The sequence below is a fragment of the Microcebus murinus genome, chromosome 18 (assembly GCF_040939455.1).
Source record: "Microcebus murinus isolate Inina chromosome 18, M.murinus_Inina_mat1.0, whole genome shotgun sequence".
NCBI lineage: Eukaryota > Metazoa > Chordata > Mammalia > Primates > Cheirogaleidae > Microcebus > Microcebus murinus.
This window is the reverse complement of record NC_134121.1, coordinates 44,338,368-44,364,071: the sequence shown is the minus strand read 5'-3', so window position 1 is coordinate 44,364,071 and position 25,704 is coordinate 44,338,368. Positions and strand designations below refer to the sequence as shown.

General features: G+C 50.0%; 3 protein-coding genes across 4 annotated transcripts; all 3 read right to left on the bottom strand.

The window, feature by feature from the left end:
• Window positions 1-1,056: 1,056 nt before the first annotated feature.
• On the bottom strand, window positions 1,057-9,001 carry AOC3 (amine oxidase copper containing 3). The gene is made up of 4 exons (XM_012743271.3): window positions 7,252-9,001; window positions 5,479-5,764; window positions 4,993-5,122; window positions 1,057-3,293 (listed from the first exon to the last, which is right to left on the bottom strand). The coding sequence occupies exons 1-4, from the start codon at window positions 8,849-8,851 to the stop codon at window positions 3,018-3,020; spliced, it is 2,292 nt and encodes a 763-aa protein (XP_012598725.3). The 5' UTR covers window positions 8,852-9,001; the 3' UTR covers window positions 1,057-3,017.
• Window positions 9,002-9,588: 587 nt separating this feature from the next.
• AOC2 (amine oxidase copper containing 2) lies at window positions 9,589-16,229 on the bottom strand. Its single transcript, XM_020280808.2, has 4 exons — window positions 13,431-16,229; window positions 11,178-11,463; window positions 10,810-10,939; window positions 9,589-10,487 (listed from the first exon to the last, which is right to left on the bottom strand). The coding sequence occupies exons 1-4, from the start codon at window positions 15,016-15,018 to the stop codon at window positions 10,221-10,223; spliced, it is 2,271 nt and encodes a 756-aa protein (XP_020136397.2). The 5' UTR covers window positions 15,019-16,229; the 3' UTR covers window positions 9,589-10,220.
• Window positions 16,230-17,879: 1,650 nt separating this feature from the next.
• PSME3 (proteasome activator subunit 3) lies at window positions 17,880-24,552 on the bottom strand. Of its 2 annotated transcripts, none has more exons than XM_012743275.3 (11): window positions 24,071-24,552; window positions 23,346-23,378; window positions 23,165-23,227; window positions 22,857-22,961; window positions 21,643-21,691; window positions 20,174-20,286; window positions 19,904-19,972; window positions 19,703-19,770; window positions 19,549-19,603; window positions 19,338-19,424; window positions 17,880-18,119 (listed from the first exon to the last, which is right to left on the bottom strand). In XM_012743275.3, exons 1-11 carry the CDS (start codon window positions 24,110-24,112, stop codon window positions 18,039-18,041), a joined length of 765 nt encoding a protein of 254 aa, XP_012598729.1. In that variant the 5' UTR covers window positions 24,113-24,552; the 3' UTR covers window positions 17,880-18,038. The 2 variants fall into 2 exon arrangements, with proteins under 2 accessions (XP_012598729.1, XP_012598728.1); XM_012743274.2 differs by lacking the exon at window positions 24,071-24,552 and adding an exon at window positions 23,467-24,049.
• Window positions 24,553-25,704: the final 1,152 nt, after the last annotated feature.

The window sequence follows — 25,704 nt, the reverse complement described above, 5'->3', positions numbered from 1 at the left end:
ACTACAAATATATATATAAAAAATTAGCCCAGGCCGGGCGTGGTGGCTCACGCCTGTAATCTTAGCACTCCGGGAGGCCGAGGCAGGAGGATGGCTCGAGGTCAGGAGTTCGAAACCAGCCAGATCAAGAGTGAGACCCCGTCTCTACTATAAATAGAAAGAAATTAATTGGCCAACTAATATATATAGAAAAAATTAGCCGTGCATGGTGGCACATGCCTGAGGTCCCAGCTACTTGGGAGGCTGAGGCAGGAGGATTGCTTGAGCCCAGGAGTTTGAGGATACTGTGAGCGAGGCTGATGCCACGGCACTCACTCTAGCCCGGGCAACAGAGTGAGACTCTTTCTCAAAAAAAAAAAAAAAAAAAAAGAATTCTTTCTCAGCCTGCACCATGAGTTCACCCCCCCCAAGAGCCACTACATCCTTTTTCTCCTCTGTCTCAGTCTTCAGTCTCTCATTGTTCTCCACCTCTCCTCGTCCACCTTCACTCTTGCTTCTACCCAGACCATATTATAAGCTGAGGCAGCCATTGCATGCCCCCTGCTCCTTACTGCAGCCTTTCTCCCTGTTTTTTGGACCTAGTTTCTCTCCAGCCCCATGACTCCTCCCCATCCACTGTGCTAGTCGTTGACCTACAGAGAACCTGGGCTTGGGGCAGAACAGACAGAAGGCAGCAGAAGCTTCCAGGGTGCAGGAGCTCCCAGAATAGGATCTCTCTTTGGTGAGAAGCTGAGCAGCATCCAAAACCTGTTTCTTACACTTCACCTCCTGCTTGGCCTGGGCTTCCAGCAAGCAGAAGTCACCCTTCTCCCTTGCCAGCTCTCATAGAGAGATGGCAGGGTGGGGAGGAGGGAAGGGGAGAGACTGACTGAGGTTTAACATTTCCGCAGAGATATACAAGCAAGAGAAGGCAAAAGGAATTGCTAGAGGCTGCACTCACTTCTCTGGGTCTGAGCACTTGAGAAAATTTCATCCCTGGTCCCATCCCTTAACCCACTTTACCTTCCTCCTCTATCCACCTGTTCTGAAATAACATGTCAGTAAAAAGTCACTTCCTGTTTGGGCCTATTCATTATTTATTTTGAATAAGTAATACAGTCACATGGTCCACAATTCAAAATGTACAGAATGGTATACAGTGCTAAGTTTGCTCTCTCCCCTGTCCCCAACCTCCGGGTTCTCCTCTCCAGAGGTAATCAGTGTTACCCATTTCTTCTGAAAATCTACATAGAAGCAAGTATGTATTTATATCCTCCTTTCTTTTTTTTTTGAGAAAGAGTCTGGCTTTGTTGCCCAGGCTAGAGTGAGTGCCATGGCGTCAGCCTAGCTCACAGCAACCTCAAACTCCTGGGCTCAAGCAATCCTCCTGCCTCAGCCTCTCGAGTAGCTGAGACTACAGGCATGCGCCACCATGCCCAGCTAATTTTTTCTATATATATTAGTTGGCCAATTAATTTCTTTCTATTTATAGTAGAGACAGGGTCTCACTCTTGCTCAGGCTGGTTTCGAACTCCTGACCTTGAGCAATCCGCCTGCCTCGGCCTCCCAGAGTGCTAGGATTACAGGCGTGAGCCACCACGCCCGGCCTATATCCTCCTTTGTAACATGCAAATTGGAACTGCACTATCACATTTCCACACCTTGCCTTCTTCACTGGAAGGTTATTCCATACCAGCATATAAAGATAATATATTTTAGCTGCATAGAATTGTATGGAAATATACCATAATTGTGGAAGGAGGTTTCTGTTGTTTCCAATCTCTTGCTATTTCTTTGGACCCATCCTTAATCCAGACCCCAGGAGGTAAAGCAGTGAGGGAGGTGCTGGAACAGGTTCCCTCACCAGGCCAGCACCCACCTCACCTAGGCCCCGCCCCACCTAGGCCAGCTCCGCCCCCCAGGCCAGGCCACACACCCCCAGGCCAGGCCCCAGCTCATCTGCATGCACACACACTATTGGACAGCCCTTGGCCTTGTGGCTGGAGTCCCTGGGGCTTTCTTTATTTCACCTGTGGTGCCTACTCTTAGTTCCCACTCCAGCCTCCCATATTAGCTGTTGCAGAGTAAGGCAGCATTTGGTCACAGACAGCCCCTGGCACAAAATGATCTTTCCTTATTATCACTGCACCCATAAAACCACCTGAAATGCTAACTTAAGCAGCTGCTGTCACAACGTGCATCCTCCTCCAGAGAGTGCAAGGCAGGCAGATATAATTGGGCAGAGGGAACTGTCCAGAAACACACCCTGCCCTAGGACAGGGGTGGGGGCAACTTCCATTCCCAATATGTGACAGACGCAAGGGGACACACAGTGTTGTCTTCTCCACTAAGGTGACATCTTTGCATCTTTGATACTTTTACATGCCTAGGGCCGGGAGAGGAGATCCAAGTTGAGAACTGAGGGTAGTGGGAACACCAGGGGCTGGAACAGAGGGACATTCCCTCAGCTTGTGAGGGATTTCCCAGGATAGAAAGGGAAGCAGGAAGGGGAGGAGGTAGCAGCAGGCAAGCGGAAAAGAAGGAGAGAAGGAAGGGACTTGGATGAGAAGGAATGTGGCAGAAGTGTCCTTTCCAGCTCATCTGTGGACGTGCAGGATGAGCAGCTCTGCCTTGAGGTCTAGAGACCTCAATCCCTGTAGCAGAGCCTCAGAGATGGCCTAAAAGATTCAGGAAAACCAGAAAACAAAAAAAGGGAACCATCTGGGGAAAAGCCTGGCCATGCCCCCATGCTCCTGGCTAGGCCGTCCTCCTCTCTCTGGGACAGGGACTCAGCACAGCTGGGAGCAACGAAGCTGAGTCCCCTGAGTCAGGCCTCACAGGCTCAGGATGCTCCTGGCTCCAAGGGGGCTGCAAGGGAGAGCAATGGAAGAGAGGGAACCTCGGGGGACAGGGGGATGGACAGACATCAGGGGTGGGAGGAAGGAGAGGGAACCAGGCTGCCCACCCAGTGCCCGGCTGCTCCCACCCCCTCAGCCCGCCCTGGAGCCCTTGGCCAGATTCCCCATCCCACAGACCACCTAGTTTTGACAGAAGCCCCCGTGGGAGAAGGCAGGGAGGTCGGGGGCACAGGCAGCAGTCTGGGACAGGCAAGCCAGGGGGTTGACCTCACAGGCCCCAGCATCCTGGTCCCCCCGGAAGTAGATGGAGTCAGGGGAGTAGAAGGAAGGGTCCTCGTCAAAGAAGTTGTAGGGTCGGAGGAAGAAGCCTACGCCGTTGCCCACAGTCACTGTGTTGGGAATGTCCTCTGAGTGCGGGATGTGCAGAAATCCAGCTGTCACCCAGGCCACCAAGTCCTAGCAGGGGAGAAGGAGGAGGATCATGAGGTCTGGCTTTGCTGAGGACATGCCCAGCCTCCCACGGTGGCCTTGCAGGTAGAGATTCAGCTCACCAGAAGGAACTTAGGTCTTTTTTTTTTTTTCCTTTGGGACAGAGTCTCACTTTGTTGCCCAGGCTAGAGTAAGTACCGTGGCATCAGCCTAGCTCACAGCAACCTCAAACTCCTGGGCTCCAGTGATCCTTCTGCCTCAGCCTCCCGAGTAGCTGGGACTACAGGCATGCACTGCCATGCCTGGCTAATTTTTTCTATATATATTAGTTGGCCAATTAATTTCTCTCTATTTATAGTAGAGACAGGGCCTCGCTCTTGCTCAGGCTGGTCCTTGAGACCCTAGAGCCCTCCTAGTTCCAGCTTCCTGGACTGAGTCCTTTCTGGACCCCAGAACTCAAGGATGGATGGATGTTACCAGGGAAAATCACATCTCCTGTATCTAAAGTTGCTCCCATTGCTGACTTGACTGTTAAGAATGAATTTCTCAATGTTGGCCTGTTTCTGCCTCCCAAACCCTGATCTTCCCTTCTCCATCCTTCCTCCCCAGTTACAGGGAACTCTTGGCAAGTCAGGGAGAGAGGAGCTCGGGCTGGTTTTGAACTCCTGACCTCGAGCAATCCGTCCACCTTGGCCTCCCAGAGTGCTAGGATTACAGGCGTGAGCCACCACGCCTGGCCAGAACTTAAGTCTTTTTTTTTTTTTTTTTTGAGACAGAGTCTCACTTTGTTGCCCAGGCTAGAGTGAGTGCCGTGGTGTCAGCCGGGCTCACAGCAACCTCAAACTCCTGGACTCAAGTGATCCTTCTGCCTCAGCCTCCCAAGTAGCTGGGACTACAGGCTTGCGCCACCATGCCCGGCTAGTTTTTTCTATATATATTAGTTGGCCAATTAATTTCTTTCTATTTATAGTAGAGATGGGGTCTCGCTCTTGCTCAGGTTGGTTTCGAACTCTTGAGCTCAAGCAATCCGCCCACCTCGGCCTCCCAGAGAGCTAGGATTACAGGCATGAGCCACCAGAACTTAAGTCTTTAAACATGTTTTTCCTACTGGCCCACAAGCCAAAGCATAAATAGTCTATTTCTTACTAGGAACACCACCTGCCTTCCTGTCCCTACCCTGCACCTTCCATCTTGGACATTTCTCATCACATCGTCTCTGCCTTACCCACCCCCAGAGTGTGACACCCACCCACTTCAGCTCCTCTCTCCCTGACTTGCCAAGAGTTCCCTGTAACTGGGGAGGAAGGATGGAGAAGGGGAGATCAAGGTTTGGGAGGCAGAAACAGGCCAACATTGAGAAATTCATTCTTTACCAGGCAAGTCAGCAATGGGAGCAACTTTAGATACAGGAGATGTGATTTTCCCTGGTAACATCCATCCGTCCTTGAGTTCTGGGGCCCAGAAAGGACTCAGTTCAGGAAGCTGGAACTAGGAGCGCTCTAGGATCTCAAGGACAGGCCAGGTCTTCACCCAGTGCCTGCATGTGGACACCTAGCTCAGAAGATTACTTCAAAGGGTAATGATCAGACCGCTAAAGTGCAGGGGGCAGGAGTCAGCTCCACCCCTGAGGAGATGGGCTGGTTTTCAGGGACCCGCCCCAGAGAAGGGGAGGCTCATCCTAGTGCCCGACCCTCCCCAGGCCCTTCTGAAGTTGACGTCTGCCAACCTCTCCCATGATGGTCTCGTTGTCAATGAAGTCAGTGAAGTCCACAGTGGGGGCCCAAGGGTCGTTCTGGTTGAAGACGCTGCTGCTAGTGGGCTCTTCCTCCTTCCGCCGGGTCACAGCCAGCTTGTACCTAGAGAGGCACTGGTCAGGCCTCCATGGTCACTAACTCCCGTCTTGCTGCCTGATTATGACGGGAACCTGAGTGCTCAAACCTCAGCTTCACACGCACACAATGACTCCATGCTATAGAATCCCTGACCCCACCCTGGGGGGTCACTGCCACCTCTTTATCCCCTGCCATGTCACAGCACAGTCCCTCCCCCATCCAGAACAGAAGCCACTCTGGGGCTTTAGCCCTCCAAGGAAGAAATGTGCTATGGTGGTGCCTTTAGATAACTAGGAAATCTTTCCTGAAATCTCACCTCACCTCATGTATGGTTTCAGTGAGTTTCCAGGTGTCCCTTCACACTCCTGTCCCATTCTCACCTCCCCCAGCTGAGGCCTCTCTCCACGGAGCTGTTCTGGGGCAGCGGCTCCCCGGCAAAGCTGAGCATCTGGATGCGGTAGCCCCGCGGGTGACCCCACTTGTTGCTGTGGTTGCTGGCCAGGTACAGGTAGCGAGGGGTGGCCTCTCCCAGGGGAAAGGCGGCCTGGTCCTCTGTCTGTAGCAGCTTCCGGGTCACCTGCATCCTCTGTATCTGGTGCTCGGGGCTCCAGGGCACAGCCGTGGGAACGAAGGCCATGTCCTCGGCCCAGACCCAGTTCTCCTGTCCTGCTCGGTGGTGGTGGGAGTGGTGGTGAGTGATCAGATGGTTATACAGCCACCCTGGCCACTCTGGACTCTGCTCCTACTTGGCTTCAAGAGGGAACCAAAGAGCAGCCCAGAACTGAGTGTGTCCTCTACTTCCCCCTCCCCAGGATATCCCCAATCCTTCAACCAAAGTTGTTGAACTAAAATAAATAAAGTCAAATAATTAAAATATGTCATCATGGATTTCACTCATTTTCATTAATTCATTCATTCACAATTCATTAGTGGAGAGAACTGTGCTGGCCCTTGGGGACAGAGCACGTGAACTGATGTCCCACGCAGGCAGGCAAACCACTGACTGGCCTACACGTGAGAGGGGCATGGCCCAGGCAGGTTCTAGGTCACAGGAGCACAGGTGCAGGCAGGAAAAGGGGGCCCTCGTGGGCAACTTTTCAGCCCAGACTTAGAGGGTGTCCCCAAAAGAGATGACATGGAAGGGCATTCTAGGCAGGGACAAAGCATAAGTGAAAACGAAGGAGCTTGACTGTCACGTGTGGGTCGTGTGTGCAGGCACAGGGGATGTGTGGTGTGGCAGTGGCAGTGAGCGGCGAAGAGTCTGCAGGGGGGCTGAAGCTGCACCGTGAAGGGAAGGGGTGTGAGGTCCTTCTGTGGCCGGGACCCTGCAGCGATGGGGAGAGGGACAGCTGAGGAAGGGGCAGGCTGGTGCGGGAGGGAGGGTCCTCTGGGCACAGAGTGGCCCCTGGATCTGAGAGCAACAAGAGCGGAGGCAGCAGAGAGAGGGCTGGCACCTGCAGGGGCATGGCAGTGCGGTCCAGTGAGGGTTCTGAGGTATTTCAGGGGTGGGACCTGAGAAAACCTTATGATCCTTGTGGGGAGAAACGTGAAAAGACAAAGACGAAGACTCCAAGGCATCATGTGGCCTTGGCTCTCTCTGTAACCGCCAACTCTGGAACTACCCAGGATGCTCCATGAGATCCATCATGCTGCCCCCGCACTTACGTGACTGTGCTCAGACAGAGATGGAAATCTCCTAGGAAAGGTGCAACCGGGGTGGGTGTTCCGCGACTGGCCTGCACATGCCAGGGACTGGGCAGAACGCAAGCAGATTGTTCAGCACACCAGCACCACGGGCCAGACACAGAGAAATGCGCTAAATAGCAAATGGCTGCCTCCTGGATGTGGCCCATGTGAGTGCAAGGGAGGGAGGAGGGCAAGGCGGACGCTGTTGGCCCAGGTCCTGCCTTCTCCCTGAGCTTAGCCACTTCCCAAGATTTTCTAATGTGGTCACGTGGAGGCAGGCTGGCAGCTGCGTAACCAGCCAGTGAGTTAGATCCAAATAAAACTTAGCAGCCAACTCTCTCCCATTCAGCAAGGGGGAAGCATAAAAATCCAAATCTTTCCCCGGATAACCTACATAAATCCCAAAGCAAATGGAGACAACTCTTCAGCCCTTCTTCCAGAATCCTTACCCCACCAGGATGTCTTACCTGCCACATCCAGATCCACCTTGTAGTGTGCAATGTGTGTGTGGACCGTTCCCAGCGTGTGCTCCCTAACTTGGTTCCCGTACCTCTGGGCAGCACCAAAGAGGAACGCTGAGCTGATGTAGCCTGTGGCATGGAATCTGACTTCTATGGCCCCGTTGGGGTGGAAGACCATATCCCACACGTAGTCATAGTTGAGCAAGGTGGACACAGATCTGACGACCAGCACTGTCTCTGCTAGGCCCCCAAAATAGCGGGAGTATAAATCTGAGTGGTGTCTCCGCAGAGGGAGGCCCTGGTTCTGTTCAAACACACAAAAGGCATCACGCAGTGTCTTGGGGGTTTGGGACTCCAGAAGGAAGTGCCAGTCCACATAGGTGGCCAGGTAGGGGCAGTCCACCCCATGGGTCAGAGGCGTAGAGTACTTGCCCATGCCAAAGCCACCATCCACATAGCGGGTCATCATTGCTCCTGGGGTATTTCCACCGTAGATGGCCAAGGCCTCTTGGAGGCTGATCTCATAAGCTAGCCGTTCTCCCTGGAAGCGAACGTCAAAGATCCTTGGGCCACTGAAAGCTCCAAGGCCAAAGGAGAAAGTCCACAATGAGGAGGCCACTTGATGCCCCTGGACACTGAAGCGGGGACCCTGGGGATGGAACTGCAGAGGGGCAGCCGGACCTGGGGGCACCTGGGACTTCAGGGACCAGGACCCACCTGTGCCATTGTCTGGGATCACCACCACATTCACCCGGCCGGCCTCAAACTGGTCCTCCAGCTGGGCCAGACTGTCATAGTAGCGGCCTTGATAGAACACCTTCTGGATGGTCCAGAGGGCAGGGTCCAGGGCCTTGTGGTCTACCAGCAGCTCCAACCCCACGGGGTGCAGGAAAATCCCAGCCCCTGAGATGTTGTAGTAGAGGCCAAACCAGGTTGCTCGGTCCCCTGACTGCAGACCACGGGGGGCTGTGGTCATCGTCACCAGGTTCCTTCCTTGGCGTTTGTAGAAGCAACAGTGGTGGAGAAGACCAGCTGCCTGGGGTAGCTCTCTGTCGAAGATCATCCGGTCTATGTCCAGGTACTCTCGGGCCAGCACGGGGCGTCGGTGATAGGGCAGGGGGCCTCCATGACGCTCCACGGTCACGTCCTGCATGTAGGAGGGGTGAGGCAGCGGTCCCACCACCAGCTCACTCACGTTGGGCTGGGGTTGTCCACCAAAGAAGACGATGGCCAGCGCCTCCCGGGCAGGTGGGGCCTTCCCCTTGTCCAGGTAGGCCAGGGCTGCGGCCTTTGGGGGCAGCTGCAGCTCCACTGAGAAGACGCAGTTGTCCGAGGGCTGGGCCTGGGCTGGATCCACCAGCCCTGGCGCCAGCCGCTTGGTCAGAAAGTTCATCACGGCCGTCAGCTCCTCTCGGGTCAGGTCTGCAAACAGCTGGCTCTGGCCAGGGTGTGTCCAGGGCTGGGCACTGGGAGATATGGAGGGGCAGTGGGAAAGCTGGCTAGGTTCATCTCCATCTCTACCCTTGCCCACTAGCAGGACACAAACCAAGGCAAAGATGGTGATGACGGCCAGAGCAAGGAGCACTAGGGTGGTTTTCTGGTTCATCGTCCCATGAAGACGGATAGAGCATTCAATCAGAGTAGAGCTGTGTGTTCTCAGGCCAGCAGAACAGGGGCTTTCTTGGCTCCTGGATTGGGGGCTCCTGGACGGCAGGGCTCTCGGACTCTGGCTGAGCCTCTCAGTAGTCAGCCGCCTAGGACTGAGGGTGGGAAAGACACAGGGAGGCTGGGGCAGTGGGCGGGGCGGGTGGGGCTAGGGGCGGGTCTGAGCAAGGCAGCAGGGATGACCTTACATAGCTTTGTCTCCAGGCTGCCAAATCAGGCTCTGCTCTCTGGGTCAGGGTTAGAATTGGGGAGAGCTGGGGTTGGCGGAAGGGGAAGGAAAATTTCAAGATAATGCAGCTGGCCAGCCTGAGCACAAAAATGTAGCCCCAACAAGGAGCTGCGTCTTCGCAGAGCAGCACCTCACGCCCCTGCATAGCTTCTTCACCAACCCCCTTCCCACGGTCACATGTTCTCTTTCCTGTGACTTCAAACTATTGTTCTCCTTCTAAGGAAACCTCCACCCCTAGCCCCTGCGGCTTCCCAAGCCACATTCCTTGGCCAGGTCTATCCCCCCCAACTCCGGAGCTCACCCCACCCCCACCATCCTCCATTGCTAATTTCCTTGGCCAGAGTCCTAGAGTCCTTAATAGTCTCCAGGGGACTCTAGATACATAAACAAATAGAATAAATTCAAATAAAATTCTTGTAATTTTATTATAAATTACACATAACATCTGTCTTACAAAATTCTATCTATGCTTCCTTTTGAATGTACATACATGAAGAAATGTCTGATATGATGTGAACAGCAGCTATTTCTGAGTGGTAGGGTTTATGATGTGCTTGAATATTTTAAAAGCATGTTTTCTAATTTATCATTTTAAAAAAATGAACAGAAAATAAGAATTAACCAAAGGGATATGTAGGGATGTGTGGGGAGTTAGTGTGGGAGGAGGTTGTTTCCTAAGGAACATTGAGAGGGTGGGAGTCAGGGTGGCAGGTGTGATAAAAACACAGGGAACAGGCCCAGCACTTTGTGAGGCTGAAAGGCTCAGGCAAGAGAATCTCTTGCGCCCAGGAGTTCAAGACCAGCCTGGGCAACATAGTGAGGCTCCATCTCTACAAAAAAATAAGAAAAATTAGCCAGGCATGGTGGTGTGCTCCTGTAGTCCCAGCTACTTGAGAGGCTGAGGCAGGAGGATTGTTTGAGCCCAGGAATTGAGGCTGCAGTGAGTTATGATGACACCACTGCACTCCATCCTGGGTGACAGAGCAAGACCCTGTCTCAAAAAACAAAAAAGACAGAGAACATAAAGTGGAAACAGAGAGGAAGGTACACGTGTCTAACCCCCTCCACTCCCCAACCAGGGTTAGAAGCCTTGGTAAGAGAAAGGGGGCAAGTCCGGGACACAGGCTGCCAGGTGGGGTAGGCAGGCCACAGGGTTGACACTGCAGAGCCCAGTATCCTGGCCCTTCTCAAAGTAGACGCTGCCAGAGGAAAAGATGGAGGGATCCTCATCAAAAAAGTTGTAGGGCCGGAGCAAGAAGCCAACTCTGTTCCCCAGAGTCACTGTGTTGGGGATGTCCTCAGCATGGGGAATGTGCAGGAAGCTGGCTGTAACCCAAGCCACCAGATCCTGCAGGAAGAGGGAGGAGCTGGAGGACTAAGGAGGCAAGACCCAAAGAACCACCCTTCGGCTACAATCCCCAACCTCCAGCCTCAGCGTGCCTCTGCCCAGCCTCATGCCTACACAACATGGATGTGCGGGTGGGGGTCAGTGTTCCTCCCATAGCTAATCTCACCCCAGGAGGGGTGATCTGTGTTGGTCATCAGGAGACTTCTAGGCCTCTGGACCTAAGAATTGGAAATCTACCATTCCCTCCAACCTATGGCTAGAGGCTGGGCAGCCAAGATGCCAGGCACAGAGGAGCCCCTCTCTGTCTCTGAGGGCTACCAACCTCTCCTAAGAGGGTTTCATTGTTGATGAAGTCAGCGAAGGCCACAGTGGGTGTCCAGATGTCATTCTGGTAATAGATGCTGCTGCTCTGTGATTCCTCCTCCTTCCTCTGGGTTACCACCAGCTGATACCTGACCAGGAATTGTTGTAGGAAGGTGGTGTTGGAAAATATCAAGGGCTTTTACTGGCCCAGAAGTACTTTGGATCAGATTCTTTGTGAGACCATTTCCCATCCCATATCTACTGGGATCTGAGGGGAGGTATAGGAACAAACAGTAAGCCAGGGATACTGAGTTGGGGTCTCCAAGGGCTGGGACAGGGGAGAGGGCCAGTCTTTCCCATCCACCCACTGCCCAGGGCCCTCCTCACCTCCCCCAGCTAAGGGCCCTCTCCATGTGGCTCTCCAAGGGCATGTGCACGCCGAGGGGGCTGTGGATCTGGATTCGGTACCCGCGCTGGTGACCCCATGCGTTAGTCTGGTTGCCAGCCAGGTAAAGGTAGCGGGGCAGGGGGCTTCCCAAGGAAAAAGCTGTCAGGTCTTCCCTTGCCAGGACCTGCCGAGTCAGCTGTGGCCGCTGCAGCCGGTGCTCCGGGCTCCAGGGGGCAGCCACAGGTTTAAACACCACATCTTCAGCTACCACCCAGTTTTTCAGCCCTGCCAGGGTGAGGGAAGGGAGAGGAGTTCCACACCAGGTAAGGCTATTCCAACAGGCCCGTCTTCCCCTCGATGCTCACTGCACCAGCCTGACAAAAGGCAGCAGAGAGCAACAGACAGTGCTGTGCTGGGAGCCAGAAAGTCTGGGCGAGTGTTACCTTGTCTTTTTCTAACCTGCCCTCTCCGATAGGGTACCCACCAGTCACATGTGGCTAATTAAATTTATATTGAAAATTCAGTTACTCAGTCACACTAGCCACATTTAAAGTGCCTAGTTGCCACACACGGCTAGTGGCTATTGTTTCACAGCACAGATATAGAACATTTCTATCACTACAGAGTCCTGTTAGCATGGGTCTACTGAGTTAGATCCTGGACCAATTCGCTTCTCTGATTCTTACTTTCCGAATCCATACACTGTTTTATGGCTGTGCTCAACAAACAGAAAAGCACATGCACTTGACTAGTGATAGTCTTGTAATTATGAAAGGGATAATGATTATTTGTTGTGGAGAACCTAGGTGGAAAAACACAATCCCCTTCCATGGTCCCCTGCATGCTCCTGCCAGCTCTAAGACTTCACTGTACCTCAATTAAGCGGGGAGCACTTGCAATCATTTTTAGAAGTGAGCAGATTCATATCTTTAAATTTTCTGAGAGGTTTTGGAATTCTACTGCATACATAAACTGCATCACCCAGCTCAGCACATGGTCATATGCTTTTTTCCGGCAGGTCCGGACTGTTGCTTCCTTTAAATGAGAAGGCCTATATGGGGGCACCTGGCGCGGGAGGTTCTCACTCCATTGAAGCCAGTGCCTCTGCAGGTCGTGGTCCTGTGCACTGGCCTGTCTTAACATTACCTCTCTGGCCCCACAGCACCAGCCAGGGCTGCACACTGTAGGGATCCAACAAATGTTACCTGTTACTTCCCAAAATGAGGTCTGTAATGCCAAAAATGCTGAAGGGAAACCTCTAATCAGAATAGGACTAATCCAAGTATGTCAAAGGGTAATCTAGATAACAATACATCATTTCAATCCCGTTATTTTCTTAGTTCTCCCTCCCTTCACCGCCATTGCGAAGGCAAACACAAGTGCATGTGCGTGTGTACACGTGCACGCACACTCACCATGTCTTCATACCCGAGGACAAGAAAATGTTTCACAAGAAGCATGCTTAGTTACATTGTGTTATACTTGCGCAGTCACTTTCTGTCTGTGCCATCCCCCCCACACACACCCCCTCCTTAATTTCCCCAACTGCAAAATGGAGGTTAATTCCTAATATTCTTTGTGGATCTAAAAGTGTGATTTGATAAGTTCATTTTCTGTCATCAACAGAATGTTAGTAGCAGCAAGTCCTCTTTGTGCTTTGAGCCCTACTTGAGAAATCTTTCTATACCTGCAGCAAGCCTATCCCATGCCTGCCACGTCCCTGGAAATCCATTGTGATGATAGGAAGGGGATGGCCCTCCATGCGAGGAGAGTGGCACCATCCTATGGTATTCCCCACTTCCCACGCACCAGGTCCACTCCTACCCTGAAAACTCTTTAGACTTCCAACCTCTGCTCGGCCCCGACCTCCCCATCCCCACTGACCCTCAGAATTAGGAAAAAACAATGTCCCAACTCCAGCCTCAGCCAACCTCAGACAGGCCAATTCACCCACCTAGTATCACTCAAGGCTACGGCAGGCAAGCCCAGCCATCACATTTAAACTAGTTTCGCAATTGCAGCAAGGCAGAGGGGAGTGGGGGATTGGGGCTGGGCGGGGGAACCCTTTTCACCTTTTGCCAGATACCCAGCAGCCCAGTGGCAGGCTGACTGCAGTTGGATACACTCCAATTGTCCCTACTCTGTTGCTGGCATGCCTGCTCTTGCCTCTTTCAAAGATTTCAGCTTGATCTGGGGGGGTTCCCTTCCCTCCACCCACCCGCCACCCCCCACCATCATCCGTCAGGACTTACCTGCCACATCCAGGTCCAGCTTGAAGTGGAAGGCGTGGGTGTGCACTGCCCCTAGCACACGCTCCCCTACACGGTTCCCAAAGAGCAGGCTGTCCTCTCCCCCACTCAGGAAAGCTGTGTTGACATAGCCTGTAGCATGGACCCGCCCTTCAAGTGCCCCATTTGGGTGCAACACAAAGTCCCAAATGTAATCATAGTTACCCACAGATGATACAGACCTGACCACAAGGGCTGAGCTGGCCAAACCCCCATAGAAATGACTCCCAATGTAATTGTGGTGCCTTCGAAGGGGTAGTCCCTGGGCTTCCTCAAATACACACACAGCCCCTGGAAGCAGCTGGACTGCTCCTTTGCCCACTAATATATGCATATCCACCATCGTGGCTTGATAGGGGCAGTCCACTCCCCGCACCAAGCCTCGACTATTACGGCCAAGCCCATAGCTGCTATCCAAATACCGAGTTACCATCGTCTTGGGTGAATCAGCACCATAGACAGACAGACACTCCTGGACACTGATTTCATAGGCCACTCGCTCGCCCTTGAACCGAATATCAAAAAGCCTCATGCCACTGAACAACCCATGGCCAAAGGTAAACATCCACAGGGAGGACACCACCAGGTTCCCTTGTATACTGTATTGAGAACCCTGGGGTGAGAACTGAAGAGGGGGAAGAGGACCTGGGGCAATACGGGGCCTCAGGGATGAAGCCCCATCTGGTGGTGGTAGAGGGACACTAACCACTTCCAGCCGGCCAGCCTTAAATTCCCATTCCAACTGGCCCAAGTCTGCATAGTAGTGTCCAAGGTAGAAGACCTGCTGGACAGCCCAGCGGGCAGGGTCCAAGGCCCTGTGGTCCAGTAGTAGCTCCAGCCCCACAGGGTGAAGGAAAATACCAACACCTGAGATGTTATGGTAGAGAGCTATCCAGGTAGCTCGGTCCCCCGAGCGTAAGCCACGAGGGGTGGCATGCAGAGGTATCAAAGTAGAGCCGTTGTAGTTGAAGACAGAAGCCAGGAAGATGGGTGCCTTGGGTAGCTCAACCTCTTTCAAATGCCTCCACATTTGGGCATACTCGGTTCTCAGCATGGGGCGTTGGTGATAGGGTAGGGGGCCTCCATGACGCTCCAAGGTCACGTCCCTCATGTAGGAGGGGTGAGGCAGCGGCCCCACCACCAGCTCACTCACGTTGGGCTGGGGTTGTCCACCAAATAAAATGATGGCCAGCGCCTCCCGGGCAGGTGGGGCCTTCCCCCTGTCCAGGTGGGCCAGGGCTGCGGCCTTTGGGGGCAGCTGCAGCTCCACTGAGAAGACACAGTTGTCCGAGGGCTGGGCTTGGGCTGCATCCACCAGCCCTGGCCCCAGCCGCTGGGTCAGAAAGTTCATCACAGTCATCAGCTCCTCTCGGCTCAGGTCTGCAAACAGCTGGCTCTGGCCAGGGTGTGACCCAGGCTGGGGTCGGTGGGATACAAAGGGGCAGCGGGGAGGCTGGCTGGAACCACCTTGGCTGGTCAGCAAGACATAGGCCAGGGCAAAGATGGTAATGAGGGACAGTGCCAGGAACGCCAGGACTATCTTGAGATTCATGGTGGATGCTGAGAGCTGAAATCAGAGTCCTACCAGCCGCTCCTTTCAGTTACTGACATCAAGTCAGGTTTATATTCACTAGGATGGAGAGGAATGGAGCAAACTCCACCCCGTGGGCTGGACAGGAAATTTCTGACCTTGATTTATGTAATTCTGTTCCAATTTTCTGTCCTGTGGTTTGGCTCAAGGCATTACTTCCACATGCACAGACTCTTCTTTGCCCCTGAACTCTTACCAGTAGCAGTCGGTACCAACTACTGATTCCCATTTAGACCAAATGACAGGGCATGTGATTAACGACACTAAACTCCACCTTCCACCCAGAATGGGTCTGAGGAAGAATGCAAATCTCAGATTCCAAACTAGTCCTGCATGCAGGCACTAAACTGTCCACCTTCCTACCTCCTGGCACGTGCTGTACCCCAGCAGTTCCAGGATCCACTGCCCAGTTCAGCAGTAAACACTGAATTGTGCCTGTGGCATAATGCCAAGCCCTTGATTTAGTCTCAGGCCTTTTGTATCTAGGCAGTGAGAAAGGAGGAGTAGTTAAGGGCCAGGGATTAGCAATCAGATTTGTATACCAATGCAGGTCCCTAAATTGTGTGACCTTAGGGTAGATATTAATCTTGCGTCTCACCTATAAAGAATGGCTAAAACTACCCTATAGGTTCGTGAAGATTAAACATGATCATGCACATCAGGTCTGACACAGGGCAGGCTTTCACAAAGTGCTAGCTTTTGGTACTCATTTCTGAAATGGAACAGAGCAGATGTTCCTCCATTGTTCAAGACCTTACAACTCTTTGCAGAGACGATAAGGGGATTATTGGAAACCAGAAGGCTACTTGCAACTGGAAGTGGAGGAAACTTTATTTCAGAGGGACATAGGTTCCTAGGCAGCCCTCCAAGTAATTTGAAAACCAAGACCAGGAGTCTCCTCAAGAAATTTAAGACATTATTCAGAGAGGAGAATTAGTATAAGGTAAAGAAAATGACTGGGTAGGGTATGCCTTGAAGCAGGTAGTTCCCTACATATGGAACTACAGCAGCCTCTACTGGCATTCGTGGGTATAACAGGGGAAGGAAGGAACTAGGGTCTTGAAAAGTAGGGAGACAAGGCAGCTTAGGTTGGGAAAAGCTAACTTTCACATAATTCAGACTGAACATACATGAAGGACCCACTCTTGCTTGGTAGACAGAAGCCTTAGTCTTTCCACTATCCCAGAGAAAAGAGGCAGCTTCTTTGGCGCAGGGACACAAAATCGGGTGGGATAGAGCTCTCTGTGGAGCAGGGTGTCCGAATGTGCACACACAAGTATGAGTATGTCCCTAGCCACCAGAACACTGCATCAGGGTCTGCGGCTTTAGAAAGAGGTCAAAGTACCTGTATTTTTAATAATTTCTTGACATGGTAAAAGAATTTTACATTACGATCCAAGGGTGGTAGGGTGAGGAAGAGGGGCAGTGGAACAATCCAACAAATAAAAAGGGAAACTGAGAAACACATGGTGGGAGGAGGGAAGGGTTTTGGCTGGAGGGGATCTGTAGGGTGGGTAGGGGCACTGCCCAACTAAAATGCAATTGGTTTGTTACTGAATACTATTCGTGGGAAGACAGCATCCTGACTCCTTCTCTACAGAATATTGGGAGTAAAAGTGATGCATCCCGGATGGAAATATGATTGGGGGTTGGAAGACAGAGACGGGAAGAATAAAAGTCAGAAACAAACACTGAGAGTCACTGGCAGGCTTACTGCAGATGTTGACTCTCCAGCAGTGGTAGAATAAAAAGCTGGGGGCTAATGAGGGTTAACATAAAAGCTGTAACAATAAGTGATATCTCTGGAAGATTCAAGAGATAGGAGGCAACTCTTCTATGGTTTTGACCTGCCCACAGCACATTTCCACATACACAATGTGTATATGTGCACATATACACACAAATGACTGCTTTCCCTGGAAGCACAATACTATAAATAAGAGATATATTTCCCAAAGGGAAAGCCCAACAGGAGCAGCAGCATCTTGACCTCACAGCTGTAGATACTCCCACCCCAATTTACAACTGGCCTGGGAAAAGGCAACCAGGAGTCACAGAGGCCTTTGCAATAATGCCAACAAGGGCCCCAGTCACAGAGGAAAAGGCCTTCCCAACCCTCTGCTTCTCATCTCTTGGTTCTCCTCCAACTCCCCCTGGGCACCAGAAAGCTACAGTATCAGGAGGGAGGATGGGCACAGGACTATGAGTAGATGATATCTAAGACAACTATCACCTCGTGAAAGGTATGTGTGTGACAGGAATCATATCATGGATGGGGGAGGGTATGTGAGGTGAAGAGTCAGAAGGACCATGTGTGCATGTCTCTATGGGTATACATATGCACACACCTAAGTGTATGTGAAAATCCCCATTATAAAAACCTCTGAAGGAGCTAGGGACTTTGCTGAAGGCCTAAGGTATTTCTTGTCATGATCAGGTTGAAGGTGGGATGTATGTAGATGGAAAACCCTAAGTCATCACCAGGGCAACCGTGGCAGGGAGGATTCAATGTCCCACAGAGGCAAGAGACACTAGCCTGATGTGAGGAAGAGACAAGCTGGTCCCCAGGTTACCCCAGTTCCTAAAAACACCTAGCACTGTCCTTCCAGTTCCCTCAGCTTCTAACCAACTAATCATCAAACAAAGAAAACACAAAGTCCAAGACACAGGAGGGAGAGAGGAGAGAGAAAACACAAGTATTCTTGTGCCAATATCCTGTACACACAAACTTGGAGTTCTCCAGAAATCAGGACAGGTTGGGTTTGGGGTATTAGAGAAGGAAATAGAAGAGTTCCTGAGGCCTGAAAAAAGAGGTAAACACATCACAGAACTAGATGAGAGTTTCATTAGACTCTAACTAAAAACAGAGAGGTGTGATTACTATTTCCAGCCAGTTTCCCCATCACGATAGTCATGTAACAAACCAAGGCAATGTCGGTCTTGAGCCAGACTCACAGAGTCCCCTGGCCCTGGCCCTGGCCTCAGTACAGTGTCTCTGCATTGCTGCTCCGGGGCCGTTTGATCTTCTCGATATTTTTCAGGATCATGTCATGTAGAGTGACCTGGGAGAAGACGGATCATGAGAATCACAACCTGGGGAATCAGGAGAATTGATTCCTACTTCAACAAGAAAACAAGACACCCTCCCGGTCCCCCCCCCCAATAATTCCTCAAGCAATCATTCCCATTCCCATACAGTAAGTCCCTAATATAATCGATGGGTTCTTGGTAACTGCAACTTTGAGCAAAACGACATGCAGTAGGTCCTTGAATAACGTGGTTTCAAACAGTCATTTTGTTCAATGTTGATAAAAATAAACTGATTTTGTTTATACATCATTTCCCTCAAAGTTGCAGTTTCCAAGTACCTAGGAATGACTGATCTTACATGCGGACTTTGTGTAATCCCACTGGAGCCTGCATGCAGGGTGGTTGTACTACCTTTCTCACATAATGGACATAACTGGGTATTTCCAAGGCCCCAAATGTCTAACGACAACTAACATGTATCGAGCAATTAATATACTGAGAATTACACTAAGTCCTTTAATGTATTATGTCGCTTATTTTTAAAAACCCATTTTTGTGCAGTACTCTACTCAAAATCCCATTTAGAAAGAAACTGAAGTTTAAGTTTGAACAATTTGTTCAAGGTCACACATTACAGGTAGAGGCTGGTTTCAAACCTAAGGCTATCTGACTCTGACACCCACATCTTCACTTTTATATTGTATTGCCCATGCCTCTACCTAGGTAGAAAGAGGGGAAAATCCAGCTAGGCACTCCCAATGATTTCGCAGTTTTGAACACTCAGTTGACGAGCAATATTTGTTCTACTCATTTTACCTCTGATCCCCATCCCAACCCCTAGAGAGTTTCAAGAAAACTATCAATAAGCTGGGCGCAGTGGCTCACGCCTGTAATCCTAGGACTCTGGGAGGCCGAGGCGGGCGGATTGCTCAAGGTCAGGAGTTCAAAACCAGCCTGAGCAAGAGCGAGACCTCATCTCTACTAAAAATAGAAAGAAATGAATTTGTCAACCAAAAATATCTAGAAAAAATTAGCTGGGCATGGTGGCACATGCCTGTAGTCCAGCTACTCGGGAGGCTGAGGCAGGATTGCTTGAGCCTAGGAATTTGAGGCTGTGAGTTAGGCTGATGCCACGGCACTCTAGCCTAAGCAACAGAGTGAGACTCTGTCTCAAAAAAAAAGAAAGAAAGAAAATTATCAACAGAACTAAGAAGCCAGGGCAACTGTGGCCAAAGATTAAAGTTACTCACATATTGATTCCTCAGCTCTGATATGATGAGCCGAAGGCTGATATATTCTTTCTCATCGATCTCTGTCACGGTGCGACGATAGTCCTCCTATAAGGAGGGACAGAGGAAAAAGCTAGTCCCCAAGGCCCAACTGACCACAGCTTCTTTCCAGTAATGGTCACTTCTCCCTATCCTGCCACCTCCACCCTCAGGCCACAAAACCCTTACTTACCACATGGGGATATTTAGCTATTTTAGAAACCAATTTGGCTCTTGTAATATAATATCTGGAAGAAGAGAGAAGAGGAGGAAGCTGCAGGAGACCCTTGACAGTGCCCACCATCTCATCAACCTCCAATTCCTGGGCCAAGCCCAAGCAGCCCTACCTAGAAATCTGGTCCAGATAAGATGCAGCTTCACTCTCAACAGTTCTTAGTTCTGCAACTGTCTCCTCCTGGGGGAGAAAAATAAAGCAGGCTAGTCAAAAGCCACTTCCATGTCACCCCACAGCAGTCCCAAAGCTAAAGGCAAAACAAAGTAGGGGAGATATGCATGGGAGATGCCAGTTTGTAAGGCCACCATGTTACCTGAATGGACACCCCGAAGTTGTTCCCATCTTCTATCCTGGGAATCAGGAGCTGTACCCACATTTTGACCTGGAGGGTGAGTGAACCGAAACACATATATCAGGACTGTGGCCTTTTTTGCTGAAGCCATGAAGTACACAATTTACACTGCTGGGGCCAAATGCCAGGAACTCAGGAGTAAAGACACCTAGTCTGCCAGCTCCCACACCTCCAGCCCCTCATTCATCATTTTTCATAGTTCAAGTGGGGCTACACTGGCCTCTGCCTCACCGTGTTACATTTCTCGATCAGCAGCCGGATCTCAGGTTTCACTTTCTCAATAATGTCCACCAGCTGCTGGTTGCTTTTTAGCATCCCGTTAGGCATCACAAACACCTTGGTTCCTATTAGAAATGTGAAGATCAAATGATTAGGGTAGAGGAAAGAAAGGCTGTAGCATCCCCTACCTTCCTTTCTTCTTTCCCAGACCTATAAAAAACAACGACCTATGCCTTTTGCTTGTCACAATCCTACCATGACACCACTATCAGGATGAAAAAGGAGAATGTATGGAACAACAAAACAACAGATAAACATCTAAAGTATGCCAAAAGTCTTAAGAATAAGAACATTAGAGTGAACATATATTTTATAGACTTAATATGTCAACAATTATTATTATTATTACTTTTTTGAGACAGAGTCTCACTCTGTTGCCCGGGCGACAGTGCCGTGGCATCAGCCTAGCTCACAGCAACCTAAAACTCCTGGGCTCAAGTAATCCTCCTTCCTCAGCCTCCCTAGTAGCTGGCACTACAGGCATGCACCACCATGCTCAGCTAATTTTATATATATATATATATATATATGTACACACACACATATATGCACACACACTCACTTTTTTTTTTTTTAGTTGTCCAGCTAATTTCTATTTTTTTTTTTTTTAAGTAGAGACGGGGTCTCACTCTTGCTCAGGCTGGTCTCAAACTCCTGAGCTCAAACCATCTGTCCACCTTGGCCTCCCAGAGTGCTAGGATTACAGGCATGAGCCACCACACCCAGAAATTGCTGTTTTTCTTTCTTTCTTTTTTTTTTTTTTTCATTTTTTAGAGACAGTCTTGCTCTGTCACCCAGGCTGGAGTGCAGTGGTGTGATTAGAACTCACTGCATCTTTGAACTCCTGGGCTCAAGTGATCCTTCTGCCTCAGGCTCCTGAGTAGCTGGGACTACAGGTGTGTGCCACCACAGCTTCAGACACAGGGAGGGAGGAAAGGAGGGGAGAGGAGACAGATAGGCAGGTGCTAGCTTTAGAGCTAATTTTCCTTATCTTTTGTAGAGACTGAGTCTCACTATGTTGCCCAAGCTAGTCTCAAACTCCTGGCTTAAAGTGATTCTCCTGCCTTGGACTCCCAAAGTGCTGGGATTATAGGCGTGAGCCACTGCACCACTTCAGTAACTGTTGCTCAAGAAGAAAAAATAACATGGAACTGGGACTTCTGTGACAAATTTAAAATGTGTAGAGGCTACCTCCTCCCTCTCCCTTGGAAGTCCATGCTAAGTCAAACCCTCTGTTTACTGGAAAACTAGGTTTAGAGCACTAAATGATGACCATGTTTGGAGGACTTGGGAATACAGACTCTGGGAGATAAGATCAGAATTTGCTTCCTAGCCAGGAGTACACCATATCCACCTTGCTTCTCAGGGCTACAGGTCAGTAAATAGGGTGAGAGAAGGGGTGGGTTGGGTATGGCTCTTACCTTGGAAGGCCTCTTCACACTCATCCAACCTTCGCTTCTTATAAGTAGGCTAAGGATACAAAGAGGCAGGAATTAGCCTGCCTTTGACACCCACATCCCCATCACAAGATAACCTTCAAGTAAGTGTAATACCCTCCTCAACCTCATAGATTGTCTTATTAATTTCTGCACAATTACTTAAGTCCATATAAGGCTTTAAGAAAAGGTTCTTACCACAAAGCAACTTATACTCTAGTTGGGAAGACCAACCTTTCAAGAAATAAAACACATTAAGGGACAAGGGAGGAGATGGGCATATACAAACATAATGAGTGAGATGTGCAACGTTTGGGGGATGGTCACACTTGAAGCTCTGACTTGAAGGGGGAGGAGGGCATGGGCAATATACATAACCTTAACATTTGTACCCTCATGATATGCTGAAATAAAAAAAAAAATTAAAAAAAATAAATAAAATAAATAAGGGACAAGGGAAGATACTATAAATAATAGGAAAAAGGAACAAATCAAGGCAGAGTGAGGATAATTAAAGGAATATTTATAAATCTTCTGGTTTCATAAAGAAACACAATATTCAGTCAACAAACATGTATTTAGCACCTGCTGTGTACCAGGATCAATGCTAGGTACAGGTGATATGAAGATGATTAATTGCATTACAGGATGTTTAGCAAAAAGATTTAAAAAAATTTTTAAAAAGATGATGAAGACAGTTTCTGCCTTCAAGATGCACAAGGTCTATCAGTGAGACAGTAATGCAAAGAACAATCCTGTGTCATCAGTGTTATAACGAATGTGGACATATGACTGACTGATAAGGACTAGGTGCTAAAGATGCACAGCAAAGAGAGGGACTGCAGTTATATAGCAAAAACTTCTCATCTCATAACAAGAATTAAGACAATGAAACAAGGGTAGGTAAGGTCTTCTTCAGAGCCATGGGAAAAATTAGGTAACCTGAGGGAACCTGTAGCTAGTTTTGTCCTATTTGAAATTCACTCTAATGCTGAGAGTAGTATTAGCATATTCACATAATTTTATAAATGAAATTCAGGATATTAAAGGAGTATATTGGAGTTATCATGTCTGTAAGACGGAGTCCTAGTTCCCAGATCCAAATCCCACTGTCCCCTCTGTACACATTCAAACTTACCAGGAAATAATGGACATAGAGAGCCTATTGCTTAAGAAAAAGAAAAATATAGGACACTTACACCATCCAGTCCATCATGGCTATTGGTGAGAAGAATGGGGTCAGGGACTGGGAGATTCATGTCCGAGTGGATCTGAGTTAGGTCATGGATGTTTAGGATTGGTTCCTACAAGAGAGATGCCCACCCCCAAAACAACATTATTCTTTTCAAGCTGAACAAAGGAGTATTTCATTTCAAAAGCAAGAAATGAAAGTGCTTGACAGGACAAAAAAAATAATAATAGAATCAAAACATAATTTGTCCCTTCTGACAGAAAGACCAGGGCCAAAAAAAATTGGGGAATTGTAGGAAATAAAAGTGTCTCTCACCTTCAAAAAACTATCAAGTTCTAACAACTTCTTTGGGAAAAAATTTGCCACCAAGTCTTCTGCCTAAAGAGGAGGGAAAATATAGCTGAATTAATAACTGTGCGAAGGTCTCTTTTTACAGATCCCCCCTTGGGAAACTCCCAACTATTAACCAACGCACTATTCTATTTCTTTCACTCACCTCACTTGTGATCCGCTCCCTGAAAGAATCAACCTAAAATTAATAAAAAGAGTAATTCAGTACCTGGCAACACAAGTAAGGGCAGGACGGGGAATCTCAAATCCAGTTGTCTTTCCCTCACCTTGCAATTGTAATGAGAAGCTGAGAGGCCCCCAGACTGCAAATATTTCATTTTTTTGAGGATCCATTTCTCCATCTCAGGAGAGGGAAGCAGGGCTAAGTGTAGCACCCGCCTATCTCTTGTCTCCTCTCCCCTCCCTTCCTCCCTCCCTCCCTCCCTGTGTCTGAAGCTGTCTGAATTTGATAAGCAAAGACAGGTAGTTAGGGGGGATGTGAGCTCACAAACGTGCCAACCCCCACCCAGACCTGGCCCAAGATACAGGCAGGCTAGCCGCCAAGGGCAGGGTCAGCAGCAGCAGCGTTGGGGGGCGGGGACGTTGCTGGGTTGGGGAATTTCCAGCTGTCACTAGCTTAAAGCATTGAGTCCAACACGTGTCCGCGGAGGTGTCCCAGAGGCTCTCCATCACCAGGCGCGGTACAGAAAGCCATCCTATATTATCTTTTACCCCAATGCCGTTCCTGGGAGTTGGGGGCTGGGCAGAGCCAAGCGGAAGCTTAGAGTTGGTGTCCCCAGGGAAACAAAGACGCCATGGGGCGTGGAGAGCCGGTCAGACCTGCTGAGGGATAGAAGCGAGGGGTAAAAAGGCCTGGGCCGGTGCCGCTACCTTGAGCTTCACTTCCTGATCCACCTTCAGCAACGAGGCCATGGCCGGACCGGGCCGTGTCCGCTCCGCTGGAGACCGGAGGCGCTGTGGGCTCCGGGGAGAGGGCCAGAGGGACCTGAGGAATCTCGGCTGCCCTCGAGACCCGGCCGCCCTCGCTGGCTCACTCACTGCTCGCTCGCTCCCTCCCTCCGTGCCGTCCGTCCGCCCGCCAGCCGGCTGCCTGCTCCCTGCTCGCTCTCTCGCTCGCCCTCCCGGCTTTCGCCGCTCACTCCGGAAATTACGTCACAGCCAATCGCCGGGCCTCCTGCAAGGATGTGCACGTGCCCTGCGCAGCCGCGCTAAAGCTCGGCTCTGGACGCTCCAGTTGGGGTTCGTATCACCCCGGCTCCTGAAGCAGGTAGGAGTGAAGTAAAAGGGAGGGCGGTAGAGGATAGTCTACTGAGAAATGAGCCTCCAAGAGACCCGGGAACTGTTCGACCCTCTGGTGGCCCGGAACTCGCCTTCAGCTGAGGGACCTTCTATACCGCTGCACCCTGTGGACCACGCCGTCGCGCGCCAGTGACGTAGGCTCGAGGAAGCTGGCAGCCCGGGTACTGGGTTCGGGAGGTTTGGTCTGTGATTCCTGGTGCCTCCGCCCATTGGCAAAAGCTCAAGTGTTTAGAGCCAAACAGAAGACAAGTTCCTTTGTGCCATGCTTTTCTGGTACATATCTCCGCCACTGATTCTCATAAACCGCCAAACCTCAATTACCAGATAGGCGAATTGACGCCCAGATAGGTAGGTCTTGTCCAGGGCTGCACAGTGTTTCCAATAAATCCTGGCCCAGAGCCCTGATCTCCTAACTTGTAGGGCAATGCTGTATCTATTTTCTTAATGGAAGCCTGACACTGTATCTCTTCATTCACTCATTTATTCGGTGTATCTCTCAACAATGGTTATTCCACGTAATAAAATGGGCCAGGGCACTGTCTCAGAGCCTAGAAATATGTGAGTCATGTATGTAGTAGGTTAAAATCTTATAGTAGCCACATTAAAAAAGTAAAAGAAACAGGTGAAATTAATTTTAGCCATAATTAACCCAATGTATCAAAATATTATTTCAACGTGTAATCAATAGTAAAAATATAGAGATCTTATACATTCTTTTCTCATACCAACTCTTTTAAATCCGGTGTGTATTTTATTAATATATTTAACTGCACGTCTCAGTAAGAAGGCACCATGTATGCAGTACAGTACTAGCCATATGTGGCTGGTGGCTCCTGTGTTGAAATTGCAAAATTTGATAAATGTTAGGAAACAAATGGCTGTCATAGAGAATACCAGGGATCTATTTTAGATAGAATAACCAAAGAAGCCCTCTTTGACCAAGAAACAATTAAGCTGAGATCTAAAGGAAATAAAGGAAGGCTGGGCACGGTGACTCACACCTGTAATCCTAGCACTCTGAGAGGCTGAGGCGGGTGGATTGCTCGAGGTCAGGAGTTCGAAACCAGCCTGAGCAAGAGCAAGACCCCATCTCTATTATAAATAGAAAGAAATTAATTGGCCAACTAATATATATATAGAAAAAATTAGCTGGGCATGGTGGCGCATGCCTGTAGTCCCAGCTACTCAGGAGGCTGAGGCAGAAG